Source organism: Oryzias melastigma, linkage group LG18, assembly GCF_002922805.2.
Source record: "Oryzias melastigma strain HK-1 linkage group LG18, ASM292280v2, whole genome shotgun sequence".
Taxonomy (NCBI): domain Eukaryota; kingdom Metazoa; phylum Chordata; class Actinopteri; order Beloniformes; family Adrianichthyidae; genus Oryzias; species Oryzias melastigma.
In genome coordinates this window covers 2,593,482-2,605,428 of record NC_050529.1, presented here as the reverse complement: position 1 = coordinate 2,605,428, position 11,947 = coordinate 2,593,482, and the positions used below count along the sequence as shown (strand labels likewise).

The window sequence follows — 11,947 nt, the reverse complement described above, 5'->3', positions numbered from 1 at the left end:
TCTGTTCGGTACACCTCCCCCACTCCGCCGTACTCTGGTGCCCCTCCCCCCTCGTCCCAGGGGTACCACTCCGGACAGGCCCCCGTTCACCCCCTGTACCCCTCGGGGCCCCAGTACCCCCCCTTTAATCTGGGCTATCAGTCTTCTCCTGTCCCCGAAGACCTCCAGCTGCGCCCGGAGCCCCTGGAGCAGCTGCAGCCGCCCAACGGGGACGCCATGGCTGGCCACGCCCACCTGAGAGCCGCCATGGCTCCTCCGGACAGTCCCGCCTCTGCTAATGTGGCTAACGCTAACAACAGAGCCATGCTGCTTCCTGCCGGTTTTGGTGCGCTAGTCGAAACTTCAATCTTCACTTTTCCACCAGGGGGCGATCTTTAGCTTTAACACAAGTTTGTTTGTCCTCCAACAGGCCAGAAAAAGGAGAGCGGGGAGAATACGACCCGAACGGTGCTGCTGGTTGACCCGCCCCTCAACAACAAGCCTATCGTGAGTTCCCAACAACCGGGGGTCATTTAACCCTTTAATGGTGGAGCTTAACGCTCAGAACTCTTCAACAGTTTACGCAATTAAGGTCCTTCAAGCGATTCTGAAGAAAAGAAAAGGAACTCTGGACGCAAGATGGAACACTTTACTGTAGTGTGGAACACTGTACTTTGTAGTAGTGTTACACACTACTACACACTACTACAGTGATGGAGTAGTATGGAACACTACATGGTCAGCAGACAAAAAAAGCTGATTTAGGGTTTGGTTACACCTTAATTCATGGAAGTGCCAACCGTTTATAAATGGATCCTGAAGGAATACTTAATAATTTCAGTTTGTTCCTGACTAGAATTTAATGACATCAAGTCTTTCAAATATGGGAATAGAGCGATATTGACCAGATTTACAGCACTAAGACGTCTCACAAACCTTATCTAACTGGAGGTGGCTGACATTGGCTTGGAAACATTAGAAAGAGAAGAAGTCCCTCCCTGTTTGTCCAGTGTGAACACCGTGTTCTAATCGCTGGTTCTTGAACTGTATTTGGCTAAATAAAGAACAGCAGTTAGTCTTAATAATTGGGTCAAAGTTAAAGATAAAGATCCACAGGTTCGATTCATCTGTCAAGAAAAATAAATAAATCAGTGTTCAGCTTAAAAAACTTAAACATCCAACAGCTGCAGTTCACTCGTGTCCTGATGGGGGCGCTGTTGTAACACTATTTGATCTGCCTCTGAGTTTAGAGTATATTGTTACATTTGTCCTTTGATTTTATTTCCCAGCTGGCCGTGGTCTCAAACCCTGACATGAAGGACGTCCCCTTCAAGCCCAGCGGCAGTTCTGGCTCCTCCCCCATTTACCGCCACATCCGAAACCGCGGGTCCCCCTACCATCCGCTGGGCGGCGCCGAGCCGGGTCAGCAGGGATACCCGGTAACCGTCACCATGACGGAGCCTCTGTCGGTGGCTTGCAGCACCGAGGACAGCTGGGAGGAGGAGGGGCTGAGGCCGGGGCCTGGCATGGGGCCGGGGGCCGGCATGGGGCCGAGCAGGAGCTACAGGGGGCCAGGTGGACGAGGGAGGAGGGGCCATGATGCCGGGAGGGGCGGGCCACGGAGGCGCTACACAGACATGGAAGTGAGGCAGAGCTACGTCCAGTATAACTCCTCCTTTAAGGGGCGGGGCCGGGAAAGAGGATACTAGCTCTCAGCCAATGAGAGACTAGGATGTAAAAGTTCGACTTCTTTGATCCCAAAACACGAAATCTCACCGTTCATCCAAATTGTTCATCTCAAAAAATATATTTTTAACCCCAGCTTATTAGCTTAGCTTAGTTAGCATAAACAATCTTACGTTTACATTTATGAACAACTGAATGTACAAATTGAGGTGGGAGGAGCCTGTTTCTAGATGAAATGCACACCTTAGCTGCCCTCCTGCTGAGAGCGAAAAACTGTTGCGTTTTTGAGACGTCTGCTGAAAAAAGAAGCACTGATGTCTCTTTTAGCAAGCACAACATCCAAAGCCTTTAAAAAGACTTCCTGATTTCCCATGTCACTTGAATGCACCACGGCATGTAGAAGTATTACTGCAGAGAGCCTCGCATCGTTCGTGTTTTGGGACAGATACCAAAAAGTCGGAGGTTCTCTGCTGAGCTCAGGTTGGTCTGTTTGTGGTTCTTTAGATCAACTCTAACCTCGCTGGAGTCAGTGCCTTAAGTTTGCTGCTTTTACTTCCCAGAAACACTGCTGTACAAACGAATGTTGGGTTTTTCTATGTGATTGAATAAATAAAACTTTGGTTTCAACCGGACTTGTGCTTTATCTCTAAATTATCTGGAGACTAGAAGTTTCTTCATTGGAGGATAGCTGCAAATCACGTGTCGAAGTCGAGGCCCAGGGGCCGAATCCGGCCCTCCGTGTGGTTATATCCGGCCCTCCAGGTCAATGTAATTTATTATTAATGGCCTGATGTTATCCTTCGCTTATTTCGTACTTGTACGATTTTGACAAAATGAGGCGTCATCGTGACTCTTAATCACAAACTTTAACTTTTCAACCGTTAACATAATTCCAGCAGATTTTGAAGGAGAAAGCGGCGCGATTATGACGTAATTTACTTAAACAGTTGAAAATGCAAAATGTTAAATTTGCTTAAAGACCGGAAATTTTAGGAAAGAACTATGAAAGTGTGCTGAAGTTGACCTACATTTCTGAAAAAAATTGTAGTAAAATTACTTAAAAATCCCAAATACACGAGCATTTAGCAAAAATATTTAGTCTTGCTTAAATATGAGCTAAACTCCAAATTTGCCAAAAAAAGCTAGCTTGTTGCCTAAATACTAGCTTAACTTCAAAATAGTCTAAAATTCTCCAGTAAACTAGATCAATCAAAAATGTTAGCATGTTTCTAAAATATTAGCTAAACTCTAAATTAGCCTTTAAAAACCTCAGTAAATGACAAGACAAAAAAAGCTAGCTTGTTGACTAAATATAAGCTAAACTTCCTCAGTAAACTAAATGTTGGCATGTTTCTAAAGTATTAGCTAAAATACAATAAAAAAATGACTAAAAGATGAAAACACAGCCCATGAATATATTTAAAGATTTGTTGCTAATTTTGGAATTTTTGAAATTTAAAGTCCTTCATTTCCTAAACATTCACACAATTATTTAACTTTTTTTGTTTTAACTTCTTTTCATTAAAAGTTAGAAAAAAACTATAAATATATTTGAAAGTCGTCTTTGGTTCAAATTTGTTGAAATTATTTTCTGTACACGTCACTCGCTGGTGTTCTCTTTAATTGTGTATTTTGTTTCTAAATGTTGGATCATAAAAATAAACTTACAGGACATTTAAATTCATATTTTTAAAACTTTCAGGCCAGTTTTACTTTCATTTTGTTTTTTCTATCCTATCACTGGAACAACGGAATAATCCGGTTTACATGAATAAGTCGGTTTGAATCTGGTTCTATGAATTCTTTCTTGAACCAAAAGATTCGGTTTAGGTCCATAACATCATAAAGTTTATGATCTGAACTAGATTTAAAGTTCAGGTGATCTTAAATCGTTTCGATGTTTGTGCCGACAGAAGCGGAAGCGTCTGATGGTCGGGAAGCATCCGTTTATTGTCACTTGATGTAAATGCACGAGTGTTAGAAGACGCAGCTTGATGATCCTTGACGGGGGCGTCTCCCGGACTGGCCCCTCCCCCTGTGGACAGGATGTGGTAATGCACTTCTTCATTTTACACGTCACAACATTGCTGGCTATGAAACAGCCCGGTACATGAAAGGCTGATGGTTTTTCAGTCGTGGCGCCGGACGTCTGAGATCCGCTGGAGGTCGCGGTCGGTCACGGGGGGCGGAGTCTTAGTCGTCCAGGAAGAAATAGTTCCCGCTCTTTTTCTGTTCCGTGTCCTGATGAGACAGAAATCGTGTTTAGAGTCGTCCGTAAAACCGTAAAACAAACCGGACATCCGTCGGGCGCTCGCACCTTGATGGAGTTGAGTTTATTGATTCGTGGCCTGAAGTTGTTGGGGTCCCTCCTGAACGTGATCTCCAGCAGCGACAGGAAACGGTTCATCCCCGCCAGCAGACTCTGAGGCCTGAGGAGGACAGACGGTCGTTAAACGGCGCCCACTGGGAGGTTGGCGTTTATGCGGACGATCCTCACGTGTTCGCCGACGTCTCCCTGGAGGGAATGCCGTCAAACACGATGACTCTGTCGGCGAGGTACGTCGCCATGATGAAGTCGTGCTCCACCACGAACGCGGTCTTCTTAGCGTGAAGGATATACCTGCCAACGAGAGTCGGATCAGGAACAGCGCCCCACACAGGCAACGACACGCAACTGCAAGTTTTCTAAATTTGTTTTAACATCAAAAACCACTTGTGATGGTTAAACAGATTCTCAATTCTTCAAAAACCATTTTTGGATCATTTCATTACAACCAAACACAAGTTTGAAAATTAAAAGATTTAAAAAAACATTTTCGTTTTACTTTCAGGTAATTTATTTACAATAGTAATGTTTACAGTAAATTCCATATAAAATGTGTTTCTAGGCTCAGGTGAAAGAAGAAAAGAAGCTCCACCTCTTGATGACTCTGGCCGCCATCAACCTCTGCTCAGAGTCCAGGTACGCCGACGGCTCGTCGATCAGGTAAACATCGGCCGGTTTCCCCAAACAGAGCGTGAGGGCGACTCGCTGCAGCTCACCACCGGAGAGGTTCTGCACCTGCACGGGGGGAGGGGCTGCGGTTAGAACCACCTCAGTTCACCTGTGTGCCTCCAGGGTCGGAGCGTCTTACGTCCTGGTCGATGATGCTCTCGATCTGCAGCGGCTTCATCACGTCGGTGATGAACTGTGGGTGCGTGTACGCGTCCCGGATCTTCTCATGTAGCAGAGCTCTGACGCTGCCCTGCGGACAAACACACCAGCGTCTGACCTCTGAAAGGACCTCACAGGTGATCTGACCGAGCGGCTCTCACCTTGAACTTAGGGCTGATAGTCTGAGGCTTGTAGCTCACGTTCAGGATGGGAACCTCACCTAGGACACACAACCTAGGTCAGGACGCGTCTGCGCAGGCCATAGAGCGCGTCTGCGCTGATCAGAAAGTGTGCCTGCGCAGCTCCGTCTGTGAGAACACTCACCTCCACTGTCGGGTTTGAGTCCTCCAGCCAACATCCTGATGAAGGTCGTCTTCCCCGTTCCTGCAAACATCAGGTTAGGATCCAGATTATCATTAGGAACTGAACCAGAACCCGAAGAGCCTCAGAGACTTCGATTCTGGATAGTTTAGCATCGGCTCAGTGGGTAAACCAGCATGAATATGGGTCTAAAAGCAATAACTAGACAAAGACATAAAACTCCAATATCAGGTTTGAGTGGAAACATCTGCTATGATGGTCTGGATTTCTTAGTGTAGTGACCACAAACTTATTTCACAAATTTTCAGCTTTTTCCAAATCATAAAAGACACTTTTAAGGTTCATTTTTAAAGCAATTAGCTAGATATTCCAATTTTAAGTTTATTAACATTTAAAATCAATTATTTAATAGATAAAAAATTAACCATTTGGTAGGTATTGTGCTTTATGGTTAATTTAGACAGTATTTTACTATTTTAGTGTATTCACTAATTATCCTGTTAGCTTCATTTGATGTCATCATTACCAGGAGATCTCCATTTTTGAGGAGTCAGAGTGATAAATCAGGTGAACGGTGTTTAATGATGCAGAACATTTACTCTTCTCACAGCAGATGCTGCTGTGAGAAGAAGCATCATCATCTGCTGTCGCCCCGCCTCCAAACTTCATGAGGTCAGGAAAGAGTTGTTGCTTCAGAAGCTCAGTGGCTAAGTTCTTGGTTCAGTTGAGGCTCAAAAGCAGCGGAATAAACCCGTACAGCTCACCGTTTTCTCCCAGCATCACCATGATCTCAGAGTCCGTGAACTCTCCTCCTTTGATGGCCAGCGTGAACTCGCCCATCGTCTTCACCATGTCTGGATACTGAACATCAGCACAGAAGAACAAATAACTGAGACGCCATTTTTAACATTCAAGAAGAAGTAAACAATGGTTTGGGGGCTTGTCCGGGATCAAAAGAACAGTTTCTTTAGAAGTATGTCTGGAATTTTAACAACAGTTTCTTTGGGGGCTTGTCCGGGATAATAACAAAAGTTCATTGGGGGGTGTGTTGTCGTGGCTCTCAACAATAAGTTCCCTGGGGGCTTGTCCGGGATATTAACAAAGGTGTATTTGGAGATGTGTGGTCATGACTCAACAACAGATTTGTCCGGGATCAAGAGAAGAAGTATGTCTGGAATTTTAACAACAGTTTTTTTGGGGGTGGTGTGTGTGTTGGCTCCTATTCTTGTGGGGCTTGTCCGGGATATTAACAGCAGTTTCTTAGGAGGAAACCAAAAGAAGAATTCAAGCTTCATTGTAGTACCTGGTAGTGTCTGAGTCTTTTCACTTCCTCCTCATTGGCTGTTTCTGCCACCTTAAAGACCAGCGAGGTTTCCCTGAACCTGAGGTTTTCTGTGGGAACGTAACCGTCCAGGAAGATGTTGATACCTGCAATAGAAGTGGAAACCTTCAGCCCCCCTGCAGGCGTGGCTCTCACTCGTCTGCTGTCCGAGTCGTTACCTTCTCGGACACTGAAGGGCATGGTCACGACTCCGTAAGCGCTGGGGACTCCGTACAGACAGCAGATGAAGTCGGACAGGTAGTCCAACACGCTCAGGTCGTGCTCCACCACAATGATGTACCTGAGACGCAACAGCGCGTTCAAGAACACAAAAACGGCAGGAGGAACGGCGGCGGATGGTTCCTCACCTGTCTGGGGTGATGAGAGAGCGGATGGTGATGGCGGCCTTCAGCCTCTGCTTCACATCCAGGTAACTGGACGGCTCGTCAAACATGAAACTGCGGGAGAGGAGCAGAGGCTGTGAGCGTGAGATCCGAGCAAAGAGCGGGAAAACGACGAGGAAACCAGGAACTCACATATCAGCCCTCTGGATGCAGACGACGGCGCAGGCGAACCTCTGCAGCTCTCCTCCGGACAGGTCCTCCACGTTCCTCTCCCGCAGGTGAGTCAGATCTGCAGAAGCAAACTCACGTCAACCGACGAGAAACCGACGGACTCTCTTCAGAACAGACGTTTGTCGTTACCAAGCTGTTGGCAGACGATGGCTTGTGTGTCCGTGTCGTCCTTCCTGCCCAGGATGGCCCCTACTGACCCCTGCAGGCAGAAGGAAGAAATGAAGACGTGGCCAAACCGAAACAGGTGTTCTTTAGGACCCAGCAGCAGAGAAGCAGACCTTGACGGTTTTGGGGATCTGGTCGACGTACTGCGGCTTGACGATGGCCCGCAGGTCGTCCTCCAGGATTTTGGTGAAGTAGTTCTGCAGCTCAGAACCTCTGAAGTAGGTCAAGATCTCCTGCCAGTCCGGAGGATTCTGGGAAGAAAAAAATGGATTCAAATCCAAAAAAAAAACCTTGAGGACTGGACGGCCGCTCGCTCGCACTCACATCGTACTTCCCCAGGTTGGGCTTCTGTTTCCCGGCCAGGATCTTCAGAGCTGTGGACTTGCCGATACCGTTGGTCCCGACCAACCCCAGAACCTCCCCGGGTCGGGGGATGGGCAGCCTGACACAGAAACAAAAAAAGATTCCTGGAACTGCAGCAGGAAGTCGTAGAATTCCTCAAACCTTTGAGTTATTTTTGAGCTCAGCTGCACAAAAACCAACATGGGAGCAGAAGTTCTGAGAGTCCAGAGAAACTACACAGCTTCCAGTTTCTGTGACAACAATGTAAACAGACATTTGAAGAAAAATGGAAACTTGAGTCTCATTAAGAACCCGATCACCAGTTTACTCAAAACTTGGAGTTTTATTTTTAAAATCCTGGATATTTTAAGAAATGCTGCCTTTAACTTAATCTGTGCAGCAGTTACTGCTCAGCGATGCATGTTTGGACCTCTAGACGGGGAGAAAAAGTCCAACAGAACCAGAGATCACTGCTGTTTCCGGTTTGGACTGGGTCAGAACCTGGTGCGGTTCCGGCAGCGCGTACCTGTGCAGCTTGAAGGAGTTGGCGCAGTATCTGTGCGTGGTTTCCTTCTCCAGGTTGCTGGGAAGGTTGACGATGGACAACGCCCCGAACGGACATTTCTATGAGAACAGAGACGGGTCAGAACCGGGCTGGCGGGTCAGAACCGCCACCTGCAGGTCTGCTCACCTTGATGCAGATGCCGCAGCCGATGCAGAGAGACTCTGAGATCCACACGATCTTACTCTGCGGGGTCACCTCGATGCACAGCTTACCTGCGGAGAGGGGGAGGGGTCAGCGTCAAAGCACAGCCTCACCTGTCACCTCCTGTGGGGGGAGGGGTCACTCACCCATGCGCACCACCGGGCAGCTCTTCTTGCACTCCTGACGGCATTTCTTGGGTTTGCATTTGTCGTGGTTGACGATGGCGATTCTGGTGTTTTTATCCGCCATGATGGAAGGGGAGGGGGGGCGGCGCTGACGGCGCTTCCACCTGCGGAGCTGCCGAGCCAAACAGACAAAAGGGGCGGGGATTGTCAGGAAAACTACGAGGAAATTTGGACTTTATTTCAGTTCAACGAAACAAAAACAAGTTGGCAGTAAAAAGATTAAATTGATTCAAAAGCTCGCAAAAAGTCGAAAGAGAAAACTTCTATAATTTAAACAAGTCTTTTCACAATAAAATATTTTTAGATTTGCCTTCAAATCTGTGTTTTATGAACAAAAACTAAATAATTAAAATTCCTAAATGAGAGTAGGATTAAAACACATTGATGTTAGGATTCAAATAAATCCATCTTTACTAAAAAATAAATTACAAAATACATTTTAAATGAGTTTTTTAATCTTTTTAATGTAAAAATGTGTCATTTGTGGGAGTAAAACTCCCACTTTTGTCATTCAAAGTTGAAAACTGTTTTAATAACCAAATAAAATCAACCTTAGAATGAAAATAAAGTTTCCAGATTTCAACATTTCTTTTAGATATGAACAAAATGTGAGGTTGCAGATTTGCATCATCAGTATTTTAGGGCGCAGCGGAGACGGGCGGAGCCTCAGAGACGGGCGGAGTCTCTGGCGGTTCTGATCTGAGCTTTTGATGCCAAAGTAAATTTCAACGTCTCACCAGAAAAAGTTTTTAAGTTCAAGATTCTAAGCACTTTAAAAAAATCCAGATATTTAGTCTGGAATAGTTTCCAGACTCAATTAAAATGATTCAAATGTTTTATTGTTGATTTATTTACTTGCTTACTAAATAAAGAGACATTTTATGGCATAACAGATAAAAAAGAATGTAAACAATTGATTGTTTTGCACAAAATGGACCAATTTAGCTCTAAATTAATTTCAAACATTTTGAACAAAGTATTGATCAATTTGAAAAAGGAACTATGTTTTATAACCACATTAAGGCTGTTTTAGAGCATATTACTTAAAATATGACCCATCATTTCATTGATTTGTGTCATATTGGCACTAAAATCTCCCTGATTCTGTATTTAAGCAGTGAGAGCTGATTCAAATTAAACTTTATTGAAACACCACAACGAGACAACAGTTTGATTTCTGATCTGGTGGAGTTAACTGTGATCTACACATGAACTGAAATCATGTTTAGTTGTAGTGGAGGTTTGGCCTCAGCGCCCCCCAACAAAAAAACGAAAAAAGAAAAAAAAACGTGACGGGCGGAGGCGACGTGCTTCAAACTCCAAATTATCCAACATTATTTGGCTAAATCGCACAAATCCAAGAGCCGATTTCATCATCTAAATCAGACGTTTGACTTCCCGGCGTGAAAATCCATCTAATGTGTCGATTTGGGCTCTAAAATCAGTAAAATCTTAATTTGAATGAATAGCGGGCGTAATTCGCCGGAATGTGACACTTAAACGTAAAAATGGCGACAATAACGACCACCGTGGGATTATATTATAATTAGTAAACATATAAACGATCAAAAATATTGATTTATATGGATTATTATGCGGTTTAAAAGCAACAGTGGATCAAAAAAGGTGATCTACGGGCACTGATCGGGGAAGCTAGCAGCTAACCGCTAACCCATAAGGCCTCACGCTTTGACAGCTGCTCGTTTCTATGGTGATTGTAACCAATAAAAGCCTCCGCCACATCCGGGGTATTTGGTCAAAACTTACCCTGTTCTGGCTCCTGACTCCGGCTGTGAAAACACGAAACTCCCAAAGTATTTACAGAAAAAATAATCGGAGTAAAAACTTCTGTTTTCCAGCAACGTGTTTCTTTGCTGGAAGCCGGCAGGAAAGATGGCGGGAGGCGCGTGGTTTGTAAGCGACCGGGACCTCTGACGTCATAGGGATGCGCCGCGGATGCTCGGGATCAAAGCAACACATTGAACCAAAAAGAGTGGATTTTAAAGAAGAAAAAGTCGATTTAAATGTGCTGATACGACGTTTTAAAGGTTAAATCTCCCATTTAAACTTATTTTTGTCTTTATTTATACTATTTTATTAATGTTGATGAAGTAAACGATAGCATTTTATCAGCTTTTAGCTAACACACATAATTCGTGATTTTGTTTTTTTCTGTTTTTGCTTCTTTATTTTAAATTATCTATATGTTGTTAAAGTTTTATTGCAATTTTAATTGTTTTTACTCTTAAATAACTGATTTGAGTTTTATAATGAAGGCTAAACAACATGTTAGCTTAATTTTTCGTTAATTTTAGTTAAATTAGATACTTCCGGTTTCTTAATTTTTGTGCCGAATTTTCCACTTGAACCCATTCAATCTTTTTGTTAGAGAAGTTTCATGTCTTACACAAATCTGTCGTTTTATTTGCAAATAAATGTTAAAATTCATTTTTTTCAGTGGAATTCTGCTTTGTCTGTTTTGTTTATTTCCTGTTTCCAGAATGGCCACCGCGAGTAAAACACCACCTGGTGCCGACCCAAAGCAGCTGGAGCGGACCGGCACGGTTCGAGAGATCGGCTCCCAGGCAGTGTGGTCGCTGTCCTCCTGTAAACCGGGTAAACGTCCTGAAAACATGCGGTTCGCTCACAGAGGAGAGACTCTCTGAAACCTGGATGTCTGCAGGGTTCGGCGTGGATCAGCTGAGGGACGACAACCTGGAGACGTACTGGCAGTCGGACGGCTCGCAGCCTCACCTGGTCAACATACAGTTCAGGTCTGAGTGAAACCACAGCAGAACGTTCGTGTCTGCTGCTCGTCACGTCAGCTGTCCCTGTTCTGAATCCAGGAGGAGAACCACGGTGAAGATGCTCTGCATTTACGCCGATTATAAATCGGACGAGAGCTACACCCCCAGCAAGATCTCCGTCCGAGTGGGCAACAACTTCCACAACCTGCAGGAAATCCGGGTAAGCGTCCCAGACCGCGGTGAGGTCAGATAATCGGAATCTCCTGACATCAGTCCGTCGCTCTGTTCTCTGCAGCAGCTGGAGATGGTGGAACCGAGCGGCTGGATCCATATCTCTCTGCTCAACCAGGTAACGAAAACACATCTTAGCGGTTCAAATTAAACTTTATTTATAAAACACTTTTTATAGCATCTAAAGTGAAAAAAACTGGGCTAATATCTACATTCATAACCACAGAGGAAACTGCTACATCAAAATGTTGGACAGATTTTGGACCAATCACAGCGTACTGGCGGCGTCCAAATCGCCTGGGAGCCGATCTCTCGAACCGTGCCGGTCCGCGTCCAAATCGACATAAAAATGACTCTCTCAGTCCAGTTCTCACAAACATTCTAACAACATTCCAGATAAATCTAAAGACTATATAAACAAGCAGAAACAAATCAAAGAACCTTAAAAAGTTGTTCAGAAGTATGGTGGCCCTTAAGTTCAAATCACTTGACATAAAAACACTTTTAAGATCCTCTCCAATGAAAATTGTGTTTT

General features: G+C 44.6%; 3 protein-coding genes across 5 annotated transcripts in view; 2 read left to right on the top strand and 1 right to left on the bottom strand.

The window, feature by feature from the left end:
• LOC112156020 (trithorax group protein osa) lies at window positions 1–2,297 on the top strand (the record flags this gene model as incomplete). The annotated part of the gene is given in 3 exon segments (XM_024288139.1): window positions 1–325; window positions 410–486; window positions 1,269–2,297. Coding segments are annotated over 3 exon segments (822 nt in total), but the record flags the coding sequence as incomplete, so codon positions are not given.
• A 1,294-nt stretch (window positions 2,298–3,591) lies between these two features.
• Window positions 3,592–10,339, bottom strand: abce1 (ATP-binding cassette, sub-family E (OABP), member 1). Of its 2 annotated transcripts, XR_002920899.2 has the most exons (20): window positions 10,202–10,339; window positions 8,396–8,546; window positions 8,235–8,320; window positions 8,070–8,167; window positions 7,526–7,643; window positions 7,315–7,452; window positions 7,166–7,235; window positions 6,998–7,094; window positions 6,830–6,919; window positions 6,641–6,762; window positions 6,444–6,568; window positions 5,905–6,001; window positions 5,144–5,203; window positions 4,981–5,039; window positions 4,800–4,910; window positions 4,584–4,726; window positions 4,163–4,285; window positions 3,983–4,094; window positions 3,776–3,906; window positions 3,592–3,700 (listed from the first exon to the last, which is right to left on the bottom strand). XR_002920899.2 is itself a non-coding variant. In XM_024288142.2 (19 exons), the coding sequence occupies exons 2-19, from the start codon at window positions 8,496–8,498 to the stop codon at window positions 3,859–3,861; spliced, it is 1,800 nt and encodes a 599-aa protein (XP_024143910.1). In that variant the 5' UTR covers window positions 8,499–8,546; window positions 10,202–10,339; the 3' UTR covers window positions 3,592–3,858. The 2 variants fall into 2 exon arrangements, 1 of the variants encoding a protein (XP_024143910.1); XM_024288142.2 differs by having other exon boundaries at window positions 3,592–3,906.
• A 4-nt stretch (window positions 10,340–10,343) lies between these two features.
• anapc10 (anaphase promoting complex subunit 10) overlaps window positions 10,344–11,947 on the top strand; it is a 4,091-nt gene continuing 2,487 nt past the window's right edge. Inside the window, exons 1-5 of one of the 2 annotated variants that reach the window (XM_024288145.2) lie at window positions 10,344–10,482; window positions 10,935–11,050; window positions 11,118–11,208; window positions 11,281–11,401; window positions 11,480–11,530. In XM_024288145.2, coding sequence (XP_024143913.1) covers window positions 10,936–11,050; window positions 11,118–11,208; window positions 11,281–11,401; window positions 11,480–11,530 — 378 coding nt within the window. In that variant the 5' untranslated portion in view covers window positions 10,344–10,482; window position 10,935. Of the gene's footprint in view, window positions 10,483–10,934; window positions 11,051–11,117; window positions 11,209–11,280; window positions 11,402–11,476; window positions 11,531–11,947 lie in introns of both variants that reach the window. The other variant, XM_024288144.2, reaches the window with a different exon arrangement.

What these genes read in the sequence shown, in the direction of transcription:
- abce1 (XM_024288142.2), bottom strand. Translation starts at nt 8,498, where the DNA reads ATGGCGGATAAAAACACCAGAATCGCCATCGTCAACCACGACAAATGC. An exon ending in GCTGCGGCATCTGCATCAAG is followed by an intron (nt 8,168 to 8,234) that starts GTGAGCAGACCT and finishes CTGTTCTCATAG; the next exon opens with AAATGTCCGTTCGGGGCGTT. An exon ending in GGTGATGCTGGGAGAAAACG is followed by an intron (nt 5,204 to 5,904) that starts GTGAGCTGTACG and finishes TGATGTTTGCAG; the next exon opens with GAACGGGGAAGACGACCTTC.